At 38.0% G+C, this 18,003-nt stretch overlaps 1 protein-coding gene across 1 annotated transcript; it reads right to left on the bottom strand.

Annotated features, from left to right (window-relative positions):
* Positions 1–3,105: 3,105 nt before the first annotated feature.
* adgrl4 (adhesion G protein-coupled receptor L4) lies at positions 3,106–17,581 on the bottom strand. Its single transcript, XM_068707461.1, has 16 exons — positions 17,492–17,581; positions 16,915–17,064; positions 13,609–13,758; positions 12,776–12,925; positions 12,309–12,379; positions 10,738–10,917; positions 10,088–10,271; positions 9,809–9,922; positions 8,986–9,185; positions 7,213–7,392; positions 6,116–6,319; positions 5,621–5,841; positions 5,003–5,069; positions 4,784–4,875; positions 4,430–4,598; positions 3,106–3,877 (listed from the first exon to the last, which is right to left on the bottom strand). Exons 1-16 carry the CDS (start codon positions 17,535–17,537, stop codon positions 3,815–3,817), a joined length of 2,241 nt encoding a protein of 746 aa, XP_068563562.1. The 5' UTR covers positions 17,538–17,581; the 3' UTR covers positions 3,106–3,814.
* Positions 17,582–18,003: the final 422 nt, after the last annotated feature.

The raw sequence follows: 18,003 nt of genomic DNA, 5'->3' as shown, positions 1-18,003 counted from the left end.
CATTGTATCTACTTTATGTACTTTTGGGTTGTGGAATTTACAGCTATGCATCATATTCTATAAGATTATCATGTGTTTGCAGCTCATAAAAACAGCCCTGTTTTCAGCTTTTTGACTTTTTATTTTCCACCTGATCCAAGAGGTGGAATACTTTATTGAGCTTAAGAAGCAGAAGAATCTTCTCAACACATAGAGGAACACTTCATCCTTCAATTTATCAGGAAAATTTAAAATCACCACATTTGGAGGTTTTCACTGAACAGTAAGGAAATGATAAATTGTGACCTGAACATTAACTAAAGCTGTCAGACCAAAAGTAAAATATTTGCTTCTGAGTACAAATATTTCTATAAAAGAAAATGAACATTCCACCAATGCACAGAAGTCAAAACATATCTTGTTTTGAATTTAAAAAAAGACACAACAAAGCTGAAACCTTATTTTGTAATCAGTCAGAAAATGAAGTAAACAAATTGTTCACAGCTGAATGAAGGAATAAACCCAGCGGGTTCTGCATTCCCTCAGTGAAACCCAGCCATGTGGAGTGAAGGCAGAGCAGATGCAGGCTGGTTTATTCTTTTACTCCTTGAATATCTGGAGCAACTCCAGGTATTAAAATGTATAAAGTGTCCCCTGGCATCACAAAGCTCTCCTTCTGGATGCAACAAAGTCAAAAGTGTGGTGAATTGTTGCTCTTCGTGCCAATACTTCAATCTGCCGCAGCCTAAAGGTCTCCACAAACGGCCCTGTTTATATTTGCAGTTTGAGGGTGATGACACCGAGCAGCAATCAGCCAAAAAGGTCTATTTTTTGTCGTATTTCAGGGTTAAATTCGGATTGCACAACACAGGAGTCCCTGGTGTAATCTCACATAAACCATCCTACCTCTTGCTTCTCCAGGCTTCACTTCACCTGACCATCTGCTTTTCCTGTTTTTTTATTTTAACAACAGCCACTAGAGGTCACAAATATCAAATTTGTATCCCTAAATTGAATTGCAAAACTTGTTTCTGAGGACAAACAAAGAGGAAAAAAGCCTTTGAAGATCAGTTGGGTTTAGTCGTGTCATGATCTGAGTTTCAGTAGCACCTTTGTCAGCCAAACCGAGTCATTTATAGTGAGGTGGGATTTTAGGATCCAGGAGATCTCGTTAATTAGGGGAAGCGGGAACAGGTGTGTATCAGTGGGTGGTAAGAAAAGGCCAAGCTTGAAGGGTGGTAAACTGCATTGTCTTTCATATCTTGTTTGAGGCACAAGATACATGCAGTGAATTTAAGTGATCAGATAAATCAGATAGGGTATTTATATCTCTGTACTTCTCTTAGTAAAGCTGGTTTAACACAGCCTTCACCACTCCAATAGCCAGTTGTAATTCTTCCTAATGGAAAGTCATGGCTTTATGCTAATGTGTTTCATCCAACATGTCGTCATATTTCACTATACAATTGGCAAATGTTTTATGATGGTAATCTGCCCAGATTAACAAATGTTCTGCTAATGTATGCTGTGAAATGTTGACGTACTGGTTAATCGATCTGTTCGTTAAGTGAACAGCCTGAGCTATTCCTGGAGGACATGCACCCTATATGGCTTCCTGTGCAAGGCTGTGGCTCAATGGTGGAGTGGGCCGTCTTCCAATCGTAAGATCAGCAGTTCTACCTCCAGCTCTCCTTGGTTTTAAAGGACACTTGGGAAAGACGTTGAACCCCAAATTGATCCTTAAGTGGTAAACGTATAAATGAATGGGAATCAGTTTAGAGTCCTGATGGGTGACATGTAGTGTAACTACAGACTACACAAATGCAAGTATTTAATTTACCATCTAGGTTAAATATTATCTCCTGGTATTTATTGATGTTCATAAGTCAGAGGATGTGTTATGTAGTTTATTTTCCTTTAGGTTCTGTTTGCATTTGTTAATGCTGCCTGTTTTTAAATATATTAAGTTAAAACTAGCGCTGGTCCCTCTGTAGGGTTTCATTGTGGGAGCGAGTGTGCACTGGGGACTGTTTGTGGTGTGGCACCTGCATTTTCAGTGGTTTGGGTGTGGTCGCCTTAAATAATAATAATCCATTTTATTTGTATAGCGCTTTAAAAGGTACTCAAAGACACTTTACATGGTAAAAAAACAAAACAATATAAGCAATTACAATATAAACAAAATGGATGACATAACGGTAAGGAACAGCACAAAAACATGCATAACTAACTTCACAGGTTAAAAGCTGATTTTAAATTAGGTGAGTCGTGTATTTTGGTTGTAGTGATGACACTTTTATAATCTGTTTTTGGTGCCACCCTGTGCTGCACAATTGTCTTCTCTCCCTTCAGACTCTCCTTGAGGAGGACCAGCAGATATAGTTTTGTCAATTTTAATTAAACTCCTTGTAACAGCGCTTTAACTGGTTATTTTGACTGCTGTTTATTCAGAGCTAGATGTAGCTCTATTGTTTCACTGTTAAGTGTTGTCGCCATACAACGGGCCAGTGAATCCTGTATTTCTGTATTGTTTTTGTTAAAACAAGACATTCAAAGCTGCTACTACACTAAACTTTATACTCAAACAAACAAAATGGAGAAAATGTAAATGTGTCGTTTGTCTGTGTTAAAAAATTACAAATTTAAAAATAATTTTAAAAAAGGCCTACAGTATTTGCAAGGATGCATAACATTTTTGCAAATAATTGATTAATGAGTACAGACATGTGAGATGTTACAGCACAAGACAAACTTGTGTAGACAAAAAGTTACATTGACATTTATTTATGATATTTGGTTCTCCTCTTTATTCATTGATTGGCTCACCTCTGTATGGTTATTTATACTATGACCAGTTAAAGGGTGGGTTTTGTGGACCAGACTAGGATGGTTTAAGTTCCCATAAAAAAAGAAAAGCATTGGTTGTTATGCTGTAGTTTTGTTTGGTTTAATTATTTGGGATTCAGACAATTTATGAATAAAATGTTACAATACACAAATGTACTGTAGATGGTAAGATTAATTATTTTGATTGTTGTTCAACACTTGGCTTCTTAAAGTAAATACCCTGCAGCCCAGAAGACGGCTTGGTGATTGCTGCAATAAGGCAAAAACACAGCAGGAAAATAAAGGTACAACCACACTATTTATTTCTGTACAGGCCAGTATCACAAGGCCTTAAAGGGCTACAACACAGCTCATATGGACCAACGCGCTACGAACATGAGCAAATACACAAACAGGAGCTAGCGCAGACAATGCAGGTGGCTATAATGAAGTGTAGCCAGTTCTATGTGTGTCATATGTGGTTCCTCGTTACGTCCAGTAGATGGGGCCATTGACCTTCCTCACGGCCATCGTGTGAATCGATCCTGACAATTCAACTCAGACATCCTGAACACTGTGATCTTCATAAAAGGGAGGTGAAGAATGCATTAAACAAGACTATTGATTTTGCACAAAAAAGTGAGCAGCAGAGATGTTTTAGTTTGCCACATTTATTTTTAATAATTTACAAATCAATTTCAAACACCAGAAAAGAACAGAGACAACAAACTGTGTATTTTATTTGAAATGTAATACCATTAACTGCAAAGGCGTCAAATTAAACTGGAAAAACTTTTTGAATTGCTGATGCATAGAGCAGTCTTTAAAAGGAGAAACAAGACTTTTAGAAATTATAAGTGCTGCGTGTTCTCATTTGTTAGACATCTGTTCTAATTTCCTCCCATATTGTTTTTATTAAAACTGAAAGCACGAGTCACAGGATATTGCAAAGCTGTAGTGTTGACTATTATTTTACAAGTGCCAGCGATCAGGCTTCGGTTGCGTTACTTCATCTCAGGCATTCAAAACAACATGGCACGTTTTTGAAAAGTCTGTAGTACTCCTCCTGAATCTGGAATGACACATTCAAGAAGGCCAGAATTAGATAAAAACATATAGTATTTAAATATCACTATGAGTTACTTGAGTATTGACATTTCATCAATCCTTATTCCTTTACCTCACTTCATTTCAGTGGGGAACGTTTTACTTTTCTTCTGCTCAAAATGTACAAATACAGAAATAATAAATATAATTATTTTTTGTTATTTAATTTAATTAGTAATTTATTAATACTTATGTACTTTGACTTACTCTAAGTATGACTTTAAAGGCAGGCTTTTACTTGTAATGGAGTATTTTTTTTCTTTGTGGTATTGCTACTTTAACTAACACTACTGTATCTTCATTCTTTGTCCATCACCTAATATAACATATTCAAATTTAATTTTCTAAATGGCAAAAAGATTGTATATTTCCTTTCTGTCAACATACTATCATGATGATCATTAGCGACTCCTTTAACTTCCATTGTCTTGATCTGAACAGTTCACGGTCCAAGTATAGACACCCAATGAATGTTGAATGGATAGATAAATCTAAATCCAAGAGACTAAAGGCTTACCTTTCTGGACAGAACACAGAGGAAGATGAAGATGAACATGCCCTGGAAGGCGTTGGCGATGGTGAACAGATAAGCAGTGAGGGTGGTCTCATTGAGGATGTGTAGAACTCCTAAAGTCCAGGTGGCTCCCAGCACAAACAGCAGAGCCAAGGCACCACGGGCACAGGACCTAAGGGTGATGAAACTGACTTTACCCGAGAGATTGCAAAAAAACCCTTAATTTTAAGTCAACAAACAACTAATTGTAATACGATACTACAAGGACACCACATGAAACCATTCTAATCCAATGAGGAAATTACATTTTGATTTTCAATATTCTTGTGACCTCAACAAGAGTACAGATAATCCTACCTGATATTTTCATAGTGGCTGATTTCCGGCTTTTTCACAGCAGTATGCCGGTACACTTTGTAGATGATTACTCCAAAAGCCAAGAGATTAACCTTCAGTGGAGACCGACCAAAACAAACAAGCTTGGCAAACAAGCAGGATCAAATATATTTCAATCTTTGATATAATCCCTTTTTGATGATTTCAATTAATACTTAAACAGTCATTATTAGATCTTACCAGAATGATCAAACATGCCGGCCCAATGAAACTCCATATGAAGTGGTTTTCTGTGCTCAGCCAACACCTGTAACACAAATCAACGTGTTATTTACCAAACACTTTTATTGACTGAATGTGTGTTTTTAGATGCAATAATCCCTCCTGCAGCATCATTGCCCTCCATCATTTGTATTCAGTCTAATCTAGCCTAATCTTAATTATGACAATACTGTATGGGCTAATACATAGCCTACTTATCTTACAAGCACAACAACAATTGGTTAGAAAAAGCTACCTCTGCTCACGGGAATGAACAATCAGCACTTCTTTTGCATAATTTTAATTATATTTTACATTAATAAACAAAAGATTTACTTCTATTCATAGACTTTTATTCAAACTCTCCATGGTACCCAAAACCTCTCAGAATTTATTTTACACTAATTATCACCTTACTAAGGAGTCCAAGCATCTTCTACTTCCTTCATGGCCCCGCAGGCCAAATTTAATCTCTGTCCCCATGTATTTATAATTAATGTCATTTGTTTATCTTTCTTCTATGAAAAATGCCGAATGAAATTGACAAATAGGTATTTGTATAAGAACTTTTGTCTTCCCTCCTCTCTTTGCACTTACACTTTATCAGTGCCATAATACTTGGAGCCGAGCGTTGCCGAGATGGTCACCACCACCGCAGGGCTCCCGTAGCCGAAGATATAAAAGTTGCGGTGCAGGAAGCCTTTGTTGTAGATTACGCCAACCACTATTAAGTACAGATGGATGCCCTCGATGCACATCCAGGCAAAGGCCGCAAGGAAGAAATAGTGCAGCAGCCCTGCAATAACAGAGCAGAAAAGCTGCCAAGAGACAGACGAGAGGAGAGATAGAGACAGAGATTTAAAAAATGTTTATGTAAAAGCACAGTCATATGTGTTTGTTTAGCCTAATTCCTGAGATGTATTACTAATATTTAAGCATTTTCATGTCAAAGAGATGAACAGAAACTATTTTGTTGTTGTTCTGTTCACCAAAAAAGCAAGTGAAAAGGTTTTAATAAGAATAGTGGCTCTCACACACTCCAACACAAACAGGAGTTTTCCTCTGTTTCACCGGGTTCATCCGGAAGCTCACCTTATGTGTGTTCATGTTGATCCCCACCAGGAAGATGAACTCGGCCATGAAGAGGCTGCAGCACAGGTTCTTGTGGATGGTGGTTCTGGTGCTCTGGATCTCACTGAAGAACCAGAAGGTGAAGATGCACATGGACAGACAGATGAGGGATATGATCATCCCCAGCTGGGTGATCCGGGTCAGGATGTTGTAGTGGGCCACCAGCTGAGAAGCAAATGGAAAGGGAGGCGTTTCATTCACGGTTTCATGGTATGCTGAAGTTGTAATTTCTTGTGTTTTCTGGTTGGAGTCATTCGATATAACACGGGTGGGTACAGGCTGGGGTTACACCAATATGTTGGGTTGCAGACATACTTTGTTCTGGTGCTGCTGTATCAGATGATATGTTACAGAAAAAAGTTCATTTTAATTAACTTAATTAAAAATGTTTTCTTTGACTAAAGAATTCTTCATGTATAAATACACTCTCTGGTTTTGTTAAAGCAGTGCTCCTACATCCCTACACAACATGTAGGAATTTGAGGGCACTGTTGAGTGCTGTAAAACAACAGGGAGTGTATCTTTAAAGGGTGTGGGTGGATATCTCTGACATTTATTTGCCTTTTTAAATATGTAGAGTGAGTCACATTGCCTTTAGGAGCAGCTAAGCCCGACAGAGTCTCATTGGTTTTAGTTTGGACTTTTTGTGTTGCATGAAACGCTGTATTGCAACTTATCAAGAATGTTATCCTGAGTGGAAATTAATACTTGGAAGTCTTGGTGTAAAAAAAAAAAAAAATAGAAATAAGTTGTTTTATTTTATCAAAAGCTGGTACAATTTTGTTGACAATTAGCACCTTCAAAATAAAATACTGGTGTTCAAAAACTTGTCTTGTTAGAGAATAAGCACACACAGAGATCTAAAGAGTGTTTGATAAAACAACAAAGATTTTTAACTTTCCAGATGAACTGTAATGGACCGAGAACATTCTTATCCTCTGCACGATCAACCTTTTTCCTCAAATCATTTTGATAAATAATGTAAAGCAACAGTGGAGAAATGTAAAAAAATAAATAAATAGAAAACACAGTTGTATTTTTAAAGTATGATCACTCACATTGGCTCGCCCAGAGGACATGAGGATGGCAAAGTGTGTGAGGTGATTGCAGGAGCAGGTAGTTGCATTGCTGTTGACGTGGACGGTCTTGCAGCCATGAGTGGCCCAGTGGCCCCGCAGGCTGTCGAGCTCGTACTCCCAGAAAGCACACGTGGTCACATCAGCTTTAGTGTCTATGGGCTTTAGGGGACAGAGAGGAACATAACAGGGGATTAAAAACAGACTGTTCAGGTTTGATCCTTAAAATGAATTACGATACATCCAAAGCATCAGACATGATATTTAAAAAAGTTACTTTAGTCTCAATTTCATGATTTTAGTTTTTGAATTATTGCTTTGTTTGCATCGGCTTTTCTTACTATTCTTATGGTCTTGAAAATTGTAAAAAAATAAAAAAATAATAATGTCATATATTTATCATGCATGACTTTGGCTCAAAACGACACAGGGGCAGATAAGAGCAGTCATGTGTGCTGCAGCTCACTGTGATTTGAAAGCAATAACATTGGGATGTACAGTAGTCCAGATTTTCATAAAAAATTCACATGAATATATTGAAAACAGAGGTCAACATATTTCCATAAATTGTTCAATTTGAGTTGAATTACAATGATCGACGCAACAACCACATTTGCTGTAATAAAAAAAACAACACTATCATGAATACATAACAAAAAATGCAAACATAGTTTAGTTTTAGTATTTTCAGGTTGAGTTCTATTCTCTTAATATTTACTATGTTTAGATTAGATTTGTATTCAGACCAGTTGGTGTAGCGTTCATATTTTTTGTTTAACAATTAGTAATTTACTTAAATCCTAACATTTTTCAATCAAATGAATACGCGCAGTGTGTCACAAGAACAGGTGGAAGCAAGAAAGAAAAAATACCACAAGGAGAAAGAATCCGCATGAAAATGAAGCCCAAATTATTGATTGTTGCTCTTTAAAGGCAATTTACAGAAGATTTTCATTGCTCAACATAAATCATCACCTCCTTTGTTAGGCTTAAGCCTCAAGGGTCCAACAAAAATAATGATTTCACTTTCTCATACATTTTAATTATCTTAAAAGAAAAAATACCAGTACATTAACTTTTAGGGTTATTTCCCTCATTACTCCGCTTTCCTCCATCATCTATTCACCTTTCCTCTTCAATTTCGCCTTAACTGAGAGGTCATTGGAAGAAATATATTAAAATTTCATAAAAACCTGACACAAAGCACTAACTATTCCTCCCGTGTGAGTTTGTTTGAATTCGACTTTAATGGAAACTCTGGCAGTTATCAAGTTACTGCGAGAGTCAGTGTGTGAATAAGGTAGCTGTTCTTCACAGCAAAAGAGAACGCAAGGATGTTCTCCAGTTTGACGAGGATATATATGATGGGATGTTGATGTTTTAAACCGAACAAGATCCAATTGGGAGCTACTGTAATGTCAATAAATGAAACGTATATGCCATAACAGCGGGTTTAAGGTTGCAGGAAAGTCAAGAAAACCTGCATGTAGATTGTGTTCAGATTTGTCAAACAATAGAAAGACATACTTTTAATAAGAATAATGCTACTTTAGTCTCACAATCAGTTTTAAAATGTAAATAATAGACTGGATACGGAAGAACAAAGATCCATCATGCAGCAACTGTATAACTGGGTCCAAAAGTCTTTAAAACAGAAACACTGCCACTCTGAAGCGACACATATTTTGAAGGTGTACATTAAAAGTGCAGGGGTGGAATACAATGTAGCCAGCCTCAGCACTCTGTAGTCTTTACCTCGTTGTGTCTCAGAGTGAAGGTGACATGGTCAAGTTGGTAAACGTCAGCAGGTTTGACGGCTGCTGCGATGACTTGGGAGTTGACAGTGATTTCCCCAGTCTCAGCATAGCGAGAGTAGTCGGTGACACCCGGGTCGCTGCTCGGCTTCAGGATGTCACCGATGCTGTCATATCGCACAAACACCACTGACACGCTTCCTGATGGACAACATTTTTTTTTTAACACAGACAGGAGAGTCAGACTTACTGTATTTTTGCCAGTCAATTAAAACTTTGTCTTAGATCATGCAGAGCAGAAAGCTATTTGGAAATATCATATGTAATCAGTTTTATGATCTGACCAACTGTGTAGAGTTCAATGTGTATATTCAACCAATTTACTGACAGTAACTTGAATGTCCTATAAAATCATTTAACAGGCTACCAAGGCAGGAATTAATGCTCCTGTTTAAATATTGACAGGAGTTGATAAAGAAGTGTTGTTTCTTGCATGCTGCATGTGTAACTGTTGTCATAAGGACTGTAGACTTGCATATTTTAAAATGGGTGCTTGATATTTGCTCAGATTTTATTGGAGCAAATTCTAATTCTAACAAATGCACCTGAAGGCAAGCAAAAAACAAAAAAGAGAATACGACGACTTCATTTTCCTTCTGTGTACAACATATGAGGCATATAGCAACACATAGCAAAACAGTACTCCCTGTATACCCAAGCATATATATATATATATATATATATATATATATATATATATATAGTATACAGTATATAATCATATGTTTTACCATCCTTTAAACATGCAAACTAAGCTGCTTTACCATCCCTGTCATCCTCTGGTCTCAGTTTTGGAGTTAAATTTATATGATCACCTCCCATTGACGCAGACAGTTTGGCTTTTATGTGACGAGCATCAACGGTAAAGAGTTTCAGTTCTGTGATTGAGGAGAAAAAAAGATGGAGATATTAAAGAAATAAAAGTATGAAAATGACAATTATCCAAAACCTCACTTTTCTGCACCCAGGTGGTAATAAATGGCAGGACAATTTAATATAATTGGAGTGTCTATGAGAGCGCTCTGTGTTAATAATTATCTCACCCATTTCTGTGGCTTTGATTTCGAGCTCAGCTGGAGTTTTGTAGTTGTTAGCCAGAGTCAGAGCACTTTCTTCAACAGCATGTAGCAGCTTGGTGATGGTATGTTCCCGACGCTCTTCTTTCATTCGGCTCCAAGCCACCAGTTCATCCTTCTCCACCAAGTTGTTTACTGCTTTCACTAATGTCTGATGAAAAACAGATTCACCAGAGTGACATGTGTGTGATAGTTTAGCATGTAGCATATGCTTGTAATGCGATGTGTTTTTAATCATGGTTAGAACATTGTGTTTATCTAGGTTTGCCTCTGTTGACATCTCAATATTTACTCCATATGGCTTTTATTATTTTTGGCCACATAGTAACCATAGTAAACTATCACAGACATTTCTCTACTATTGAATGATTAGCAGCGTCCCATAAGAGTCAACTTTTAATGAGAGCAATATATAAAGATATAATTCTAAATATATTATCAATATTGGCACAAATAATATCAGCTTGCACCTTCAAAACAAAAGTATTGAAGTGACTAACTTGTCTTTCTCAGAACTGAAACAGCACAATAAGAAGGAGGTGGATTTTCCCCCTAAACCAGTTCAAAGCAAAAATCCAAATGTTGATTGAGAAGCAAGAATGGTAAACAAAGATTACTGTAAGAGTTGAGTTGATGACAGATGGTTTGACAGTGTAATCCTTTTCTTCGGCAGCCAGCGTTGATGCGGATCGACACAAGGCCTCAACATATGCGATCACTTCCACTGAGGTGAGTTCGCCGGACGTCAGTTTGGCAATTTCCTTCAGTAGACTCTGGGGCTCCGTGAGGTTGCTCATCTGGGATGGGTGGAAAAGTGAATGAGTAAGAGTATTTAACGATATCACATTCCTGCAACATGTTACATCCACTCCTTCATGGTTGATTAACAAAGTATTGATGTATTTTTGTTGGACACAAACTTTAAAATGTCCATCACTGATCACAGCTTTCTTCTTATTAAGATGGAATTGTAGCGCACTCAAACTCAAAAAAAGTGCATTTACTGTACATATTTAGCAAGTTGGATACACCCCACAGGGAGGAGCTGTTTGGTCATTCTCAGAACAGATTTTGCCACCTATAGATCAAAGGTGCAGTATTTATTTTTTCCAGCTGCTCTTTTAACATGTATGTTTGTTTCTGTTAAATAAAATAAAAGTGGCATATCATTTTCCCACTTTGGGAAAACTTTATTTTCCATTGCAAACATTTATGAACTGAGCCAAACATTTAGTTCGTTCAGTTTGTTAGTTGTCACTAAATCAGAGTTAGACATTTTAAACCCTTCCCTTCTCCAGTAACCATGAAGGACCATCCTGGAGAAAAGAGCATGCATGATGACACGCAGACATATTCTTCAGAAAACATTAACCAGAATACAAGGCCTGAAAAAGTTCTGAAATTCCCACTGACACATACATTCACAATGCAGCTATTGATTAACACCTATCCCCAATCTCCACAATTAGTTTAGGACTGTCCCACTGTCAAATGATCGAGTGTCTGAGGGCTCTCTCACAGACATTTTGAGCTCTTTTTGAACTCTTTCCTTAAGTCCGCATTTCTGCAGACTTTGCCCAAGGGAATTTCCCACAATTCATAGCAATGTGACGTTAAACACAGGGTTACCAGTGGAAGCCGAAGACGTAAAAAAAAAGGTAAACAAAGAGGACGGCACATGTGTGTTCAGCCTGTCAAATTACATTCACTCAGTTAATCAATTAATGATTAAATATGGAACATAAAAACACATGAACTCAGAGGAATGGAAGCAGAGATTACATTACACAGATTTATTCATCAAACATTTCATTTTGTTATTGAAGCTGTTTTGACAAAAACAAGTAAATAAATTATTTTATATTACCTCCCATCTAGTGAGGAAAAAGCCTAGAAGACGTTCAAATCAGCGAGTAAAAAGTCTCAAATAAATTGTACATTATATTTTTTGATGTTGTCATAGTAACGTGATATGTTGCAGCACAGTGCTGTCCCATTCGTATTTACACCATTTCAAGGGTTCAGGGTTTAAGGCGTTAGGGGGGACATTGGGATTGAGCCCTTGTAACTGTACAATATTGTGTCAGCCTGTTTCATTTCATGTTCGTCTTGTTTCTCTCCAACAGAGGGCAGTGTCATCATACCCATTTTACCATATTTGGCTGAATTCCTGAAGAGGGGTACTTACATATTCAAGAGTTTTGTTGACGGTCTGTGTGATGCACCCGATGTTGTCATGGCAGTATTTTTGGGGATGCTCTGAAAAAACAACAGTTACCTTAGGCATCTCTTTGATTGCTGAATTTATTCCCAATATTTCACCAGGATAAAGCATGATACACCAAAGTCTGAATTGCATAAAACCTGCACAGACATAACATCAGATGGGTCTCTTTGTGATCAAGATAGCTTAAAACATCAGTAAATTTAAGATTGCACCATTAACTTGATGTATTGCATAATAGATTGTTCAACAAAAATGTAATTCTGCTCTGTGTTGTGTGTGCATGTGTGACAGAGAAAGAGAGAAAAAAGAGATGAAGAAAAATGTATGTCCTTGGGTGAAAGTACCAGTGCGTGAGTGAGTGTGTGTGTGTGTGTGTGTGTGTGTGTGTGTGTGTGTGTGCAGGTGAGCTCTTCCATCCTCATACCGACCTTTACATCTTACACCTCTCTCCGGATGAAAGTGCTTAGTGCCTGAAGTTGGGATGTAATCACGCTGACAGGTGCAATAGAAAGATCCATTCGTATTGTGGCAGTGTGAGTTTGGTCCACACACCTGTACTGACTTGCATTCATCAATATCTGAAAGGTGCAAATAAAGAGTTCAGCTCCAATTAAAGAGTATCACATAATGATTAAAGTCACTCTCTCAACATAACATAATATAAACAATATAAATAAATGCAGAGATTTATCTATGTCTCTACAATGTGTCCACCTCAAAAATGTGTAAAAGTGATGCTTGAATTGAAGTAAAGTTAATGTTCTATCTCCACACAAATAAAGATTGTGGCATAAATAGTTCCATTCATGACACTTAATACACTGTATAATTGCTTTTTGAAGAGAAACTGCGTTACACATCTGAATATTCATAAATCAGCTTCTAAATCTAAAAGCTACATGCGTCTGCATTGCATTAAATGATGTCCGTCACTCAGTTGGATATCTGCATGGATACTTTGTCCTACAACATGTGATAAAGGTGTTGTTCTTCATCTCTAATGGAGCAAAAGATCTCGGGTGGTTGCTCAGAATAGCAGATGGGAAGGAAGTGAAAGGCAGAGGGGAAACATCAGCTCCAACACGTTTATCCTCCTCAGTACAGTGAAAGAGGAAACAGTTCACACACAATCCTGAAGCCCTCGCAGCTGTGTGGTAACTGCTTTCCCACATATACATGAGGTCCTCTGTCAGTATGTGTGTACGTGACCAAAACAAATTTCTCTGCATTTAAAGTACCGAGCCAGTGAATCGTACATTACCGATGCATTCAGTGCCATCGTTGGGCTGGAACTCGGCCAGTCCTGTTGATGTGTATCCAGAGACACATGTACAGTAGTAGCTGCCCGCTGTGTTGGTGCAGCTCCCTCTGTCCCCACAGATATTAGTCACATTCTGGCACTCATTGTCATCTGTAGTGAAAAGATCAGGATAGATGGTAAACTGGGTTAGTTCCTAGAGAAAATAAAAATAAAGGTTCAAGAAATAAATGGGATGAGCAAAGAAAAATGAAATGCTTTCATGTTACAGTGATTTACCCAGACAATGTTACTCACCAGCAGGCTTATGACCGCAGGATAAGATCACTTCAGCCTATTCTCATTCTTGGCTCAAATACAAATGTATGATACGTATTTAAATCTACAAAAATCTACTAATTCAGGAAGTTAAAACTCTTGTTTTTCTAACCCTTTATTTGGACAACAATATTTCTTCATCCTTGGACACTGTATTATCGATTTATGAAGTTTAATGTTTAATGCGCTTCAATTAATTGTACTGTAATAGTTTATTTTTTGTTTCTGTTCAGTCTACCATGTCTCGGCCCTCCTTCTGCTACATTTCCCATAAGGCCTTTCAACGTACTCTAGAGAAATGCCCTCACGCGGTGCAATCGACTCTTCTGTAAGTTTCGGATGGAGATATCTGGAGATAATTGTAGTTGAGTAATGACAAAGCATCAGTGCAAGTTTATCAAAAGTGGCTTGGGGGCAGCAGTACGGTAGCTCAGTCCGTAGGGACTTGGCTAGGGAGCTGGAGGATAACCGGTAATACCAGGTACGGAGTGTGGACTGGTAGCTGGAGAGGTGCCAGTTCACCCCCTGGGCGCTGCTGAGGTGCCTTTGACATTTTTCCACATTTGATGTGTGTTCGTAAATCAAGAAAAAAAGAACTACAAATAAACAAATTCCCCCAAGGAGACAAACAAAGCAAATTATTATTATTGTTATTATTATTATTATGTCGATCCATACACAAAAAGCTGCAAATTTTGTAGCAGAATTGCATTTTGCTCGTTGCAGACCAACATAGAAATAGCTCTGCTATTTCAACAATGTATTTTCTTCTTTGACTGCGGAGCATTATGCAAAATGGCTGGACCATCAGAGAGCTCTGGCAAAAACGGATGTAATGGCTTTGTGTTTAACTTAAAATTGTGCAGTAAATAATTGTCTGAGCAAACAGACGTGGTTGGAACATGGTGGCAGCATTTTTTAACATGAACATCTGTTTTCCAAAAACAGAAACCGTGGGGAGTACTGAAACTTCTGATGCCTTTCGCCATCAACTAAGAAATTATGATTTGGTCGGATTATTTCTAGAGTGAAACTAACTAAACCCAGACAATCACCATAGCAGCATATGTAATCTTTTTTCGGCGGAGGCTTTGAGTGCATGTTCACAAAAATATTGTCCTCATTCAACCTCCACATTTAGATTACTATTGAAAACACTTTGATTTGATCCTGATCCTGGTGTTTGAACTTGATGAGGCTCCGTTGTGGTCTTGTCTCAGGCTCCACTAACTTAGTCTAGCCTTGATTAAAGCCTTGCCTGGCTCTAATTTCCATGCAATTTGTATTGTTGACATTTGTGATTGCTGAGCAGTTGTGTGCCTTTGTTTGATTTTGAGAAAGTCAAATCACTTGAAATATTTTATCTTCGTTGCCCAGGTTTAGAAAGCACCAGACACAGAGCAGTTTGCTGCTGATATTTGGCCCACACATTACAGAAAGTGCTGTTCCAGCTTTACTCTCAAGCGCACAGACCGTCTCTGCTCGCTCAGTTTATTGGAAATGACCTGGGAAGACTTTCTGCTGATGTTTTCACTTGTCTATGATGGACGCTTTTGTCTTCCTCTCCTCTGTACCTTTTGCACAAAAGCTGTCCGGTAAAGGAAATCCTGTGCTGTGATGAGAGAGGTGACTGTATTCAAAAGGGAAATACCTCCATAACAAACGGGACCCTTGAGCTGTCACTGCTGCATAAACACTGTATCCACATATTTTATGATTCTCTTTGATGTCTTTGTGTTATCTGTACACAGTAAAGACTGCTTTTTCATTTAAAAAAAAAAACCCAGAATGGATCAGATTAACAAATCTATAAATTGCTTTTTGCCATTCTTTTCAACTTTTAATAGCAATAGTCATTACACACAAAAAAGGTAATGTAGCCTGAACTAATTCAGGGCACAAGCTGAGACATTTTACTAACAATCTAACTACTAACAATATTCCCTGATTGTTTTTGCATTAAATTAACTCACACACCAAATGAATAGAATTGTTTTTAAATCTGCTACTGCATATAGACTCCATTAATCTTGAACCTCATTGTGCCTTTTTGTTTTCAAATCATTCACCACAGTGTTTGTATTACTCACAGTTTGATTTACTTTTGGCCCTTGAAATATGTAAGCTGTACTGTGATTGTGATCAGGTTTGGTCAGGAAACAAAAAGGGCTTCAGGAATTCTAAACAGCCCAGAAACAAAACAGGAGTAACAACAAGACAACGCTGGCCATTAAAAATGTTACTAAAGCTCTATCGTGGAGATGTCTTTTTACATTGCAATGTTTTGTCTGCTTTGTAGCTAGAGGGGAAGACAAAATAATGCAAGTTTAAAACCACCACAGCAGGTCTAACAAATAAAAAGCATCTCAAAGAGGGTATGGTGGACAAAAAACCCCACATGGTGCCTTCATGTATTGAAATGGACATTCAGCTCACTCACAAGAATTACATTTTATAAAACCAAATGAAGTTTCTTTGCATGTTAAAAAGTAGGTTAAATCCCTTCTATGTCTGTGGACTAAGACAAGCAACATGCTATCTTTTTTGTTTTTTGGGGGCTTACCCTTAATTTGATAAGATAATAAGAGACAGTTGCAAAAGAGCAATACAACACAAAACATCCTGATTTGCGTTGATCCACTGACCACAGTTAGCGTTATAAACGTGTTTATGTGTATCCAATTAAAAAAAATATGTTTTGTCATAAGCATTCATCTTAAGAAGCTTTAACACAACTAGTGACTGGTGTTGTTAACTGCATACATCCAACTTATTTTGCACTGCACAGTCAACCACCGTGTTCTAAAAATGTTAAATTAATGTATACAAATGTTGGCCTCAAGCTTCTGTCTGCTTATGTTGAGAAGCCACAAACAACAAGGGCTTCCTAAAAATAGTCAATGCTTCCATGACGGCTCCACACAAGGTTGTACTTTTGAATCACAGCAAATACTCAGTCACGCACGGGTGGCTTTGTCTGTTTATATTCACCATTGCAAAATGTAGTTCCATCTCCAGTATATCCATGGTTGCAGAAGCAGGCGTCGTTTGATCCGTTCAGGGCCTTGCATGTTGCAAGTTGGTGACAAGAATTGCAAATGTCAGAGAGGCTGCATGGGTCCATCAGACTGGAGAGCCATGCTGCGTAGACACCAAACACAAGAGTGTGTACGTTTGACTTATACCATGAAAGAAATTGTCCAAATCCTTTTGTGATGCAACTGCTGCTTCTTTTTGCATGCGTGGTTCTAGTAAAAATGACATGTTTTTGTGGCTCTCTGGTTTACCTGCTACTAATAACCACACGGTAAATAATAAATAAATAATAAATGAAACCACAGTATGTACAAGTTTTAAACACCGTTTATGTAGCAAAACAATCTGTTGTTAATTAAAAGAAAAAAACGGCAATCATAAAACAAACAAACAAATGGTATGTTAAGCTCAATTGCTGCCCCATCACATAGCCCAAACCCAGCAAACATGAAGACCCCATGAATACAGATACATCCATCACTGTCTCACTATAAGACACCTGCCGTGCTAGAGGATCGCTAAGTTCACGTACCTGTCAAAAGTACGAGTTTCATTGGTGACTTGAGCAAAGACTCCATACTTGCGCTGGCTTCTCGATTCTACTTTTAGCACAGACTGTGGTGGGCAGGCTGGTGACGTAGTCCACTTCCTTGCATCAGTTTTCCTGTTTCCCTAAACCTGGCCCTTCCTGTCTTGCTCTTTAATCTGCTTTCAAAAACATGCAGCCTGGCCCCTTCAACAAAGCACTCCAACACACAGCACCCAACACGCTTTCTCGTTTTGTGCCACTGTACACCTGATTCGAAAGAAGTTTTAGCAGCATTCAGTCCCTTTTTTCGTTGCGTGGTTGACACTGTGACTTATGTCGCCATTTTGGAAGCCTCCTCCCCATTGTTCTCACTTGAACACGTACAGCAGGCTCTGTAAACACAGGCCAAAACAACACTGACTAACTTCATGGAAAGACGACCCCCTCCCTTCCGCAATGGACTGTACACAAATTCACACACACATTCCAGTGCTGCGTGTCTTCCAGTGACCACA

Source organism: Cebidichthys violaceus, unplaced genomic scaffold (genome assembly GCF_023349555.1).
Source record: "Cebidichthys violaceus isolate CVI_PGR_0920_01 unplaced genomic scaffold, fCebVio1.0.p SCAF_13, whole genome shotgun sequence".
Classification (NCBI taxonomy): Eukaryota; Metazoa; Chordata; class Actinopteri; order Perciformes; family Stichaeidae; genus Cebidichthys; species Cebidichthys violaceus.
Note: the sequence above shows the minus strand (reverse complement) of the source record. Positions and strands in the feature narration are given on the sequence as shown.

What these genes read in the sequence shown, in the direction of transcription:
- adgrl4 (XM_068707461.1), bottom strand. Translation starts at nt 17,537, where the DNA reads ATGGAGTCTTTGCTCAAGTCACCAATGAAACTCGTACTTTTGACAG. An exon ending in TGGAACTACATTTTGCAATG is followed by an intron (nt 13,759 to 16,914) that starts GTGAATATAAAC and finishes TTTTCACTACAG; the next exon opens with ATGACAATGAGTGCCAGAAT. An exon ending in GAGAGGTGTAAGATGTAAAG is followed by an intron (nt 12,380 to 12,775) that starts GTCGGTATGAGG and finishes TTGTTTTTTCAG; the next exon opens with AGCATCCCCAAAAATACTGC.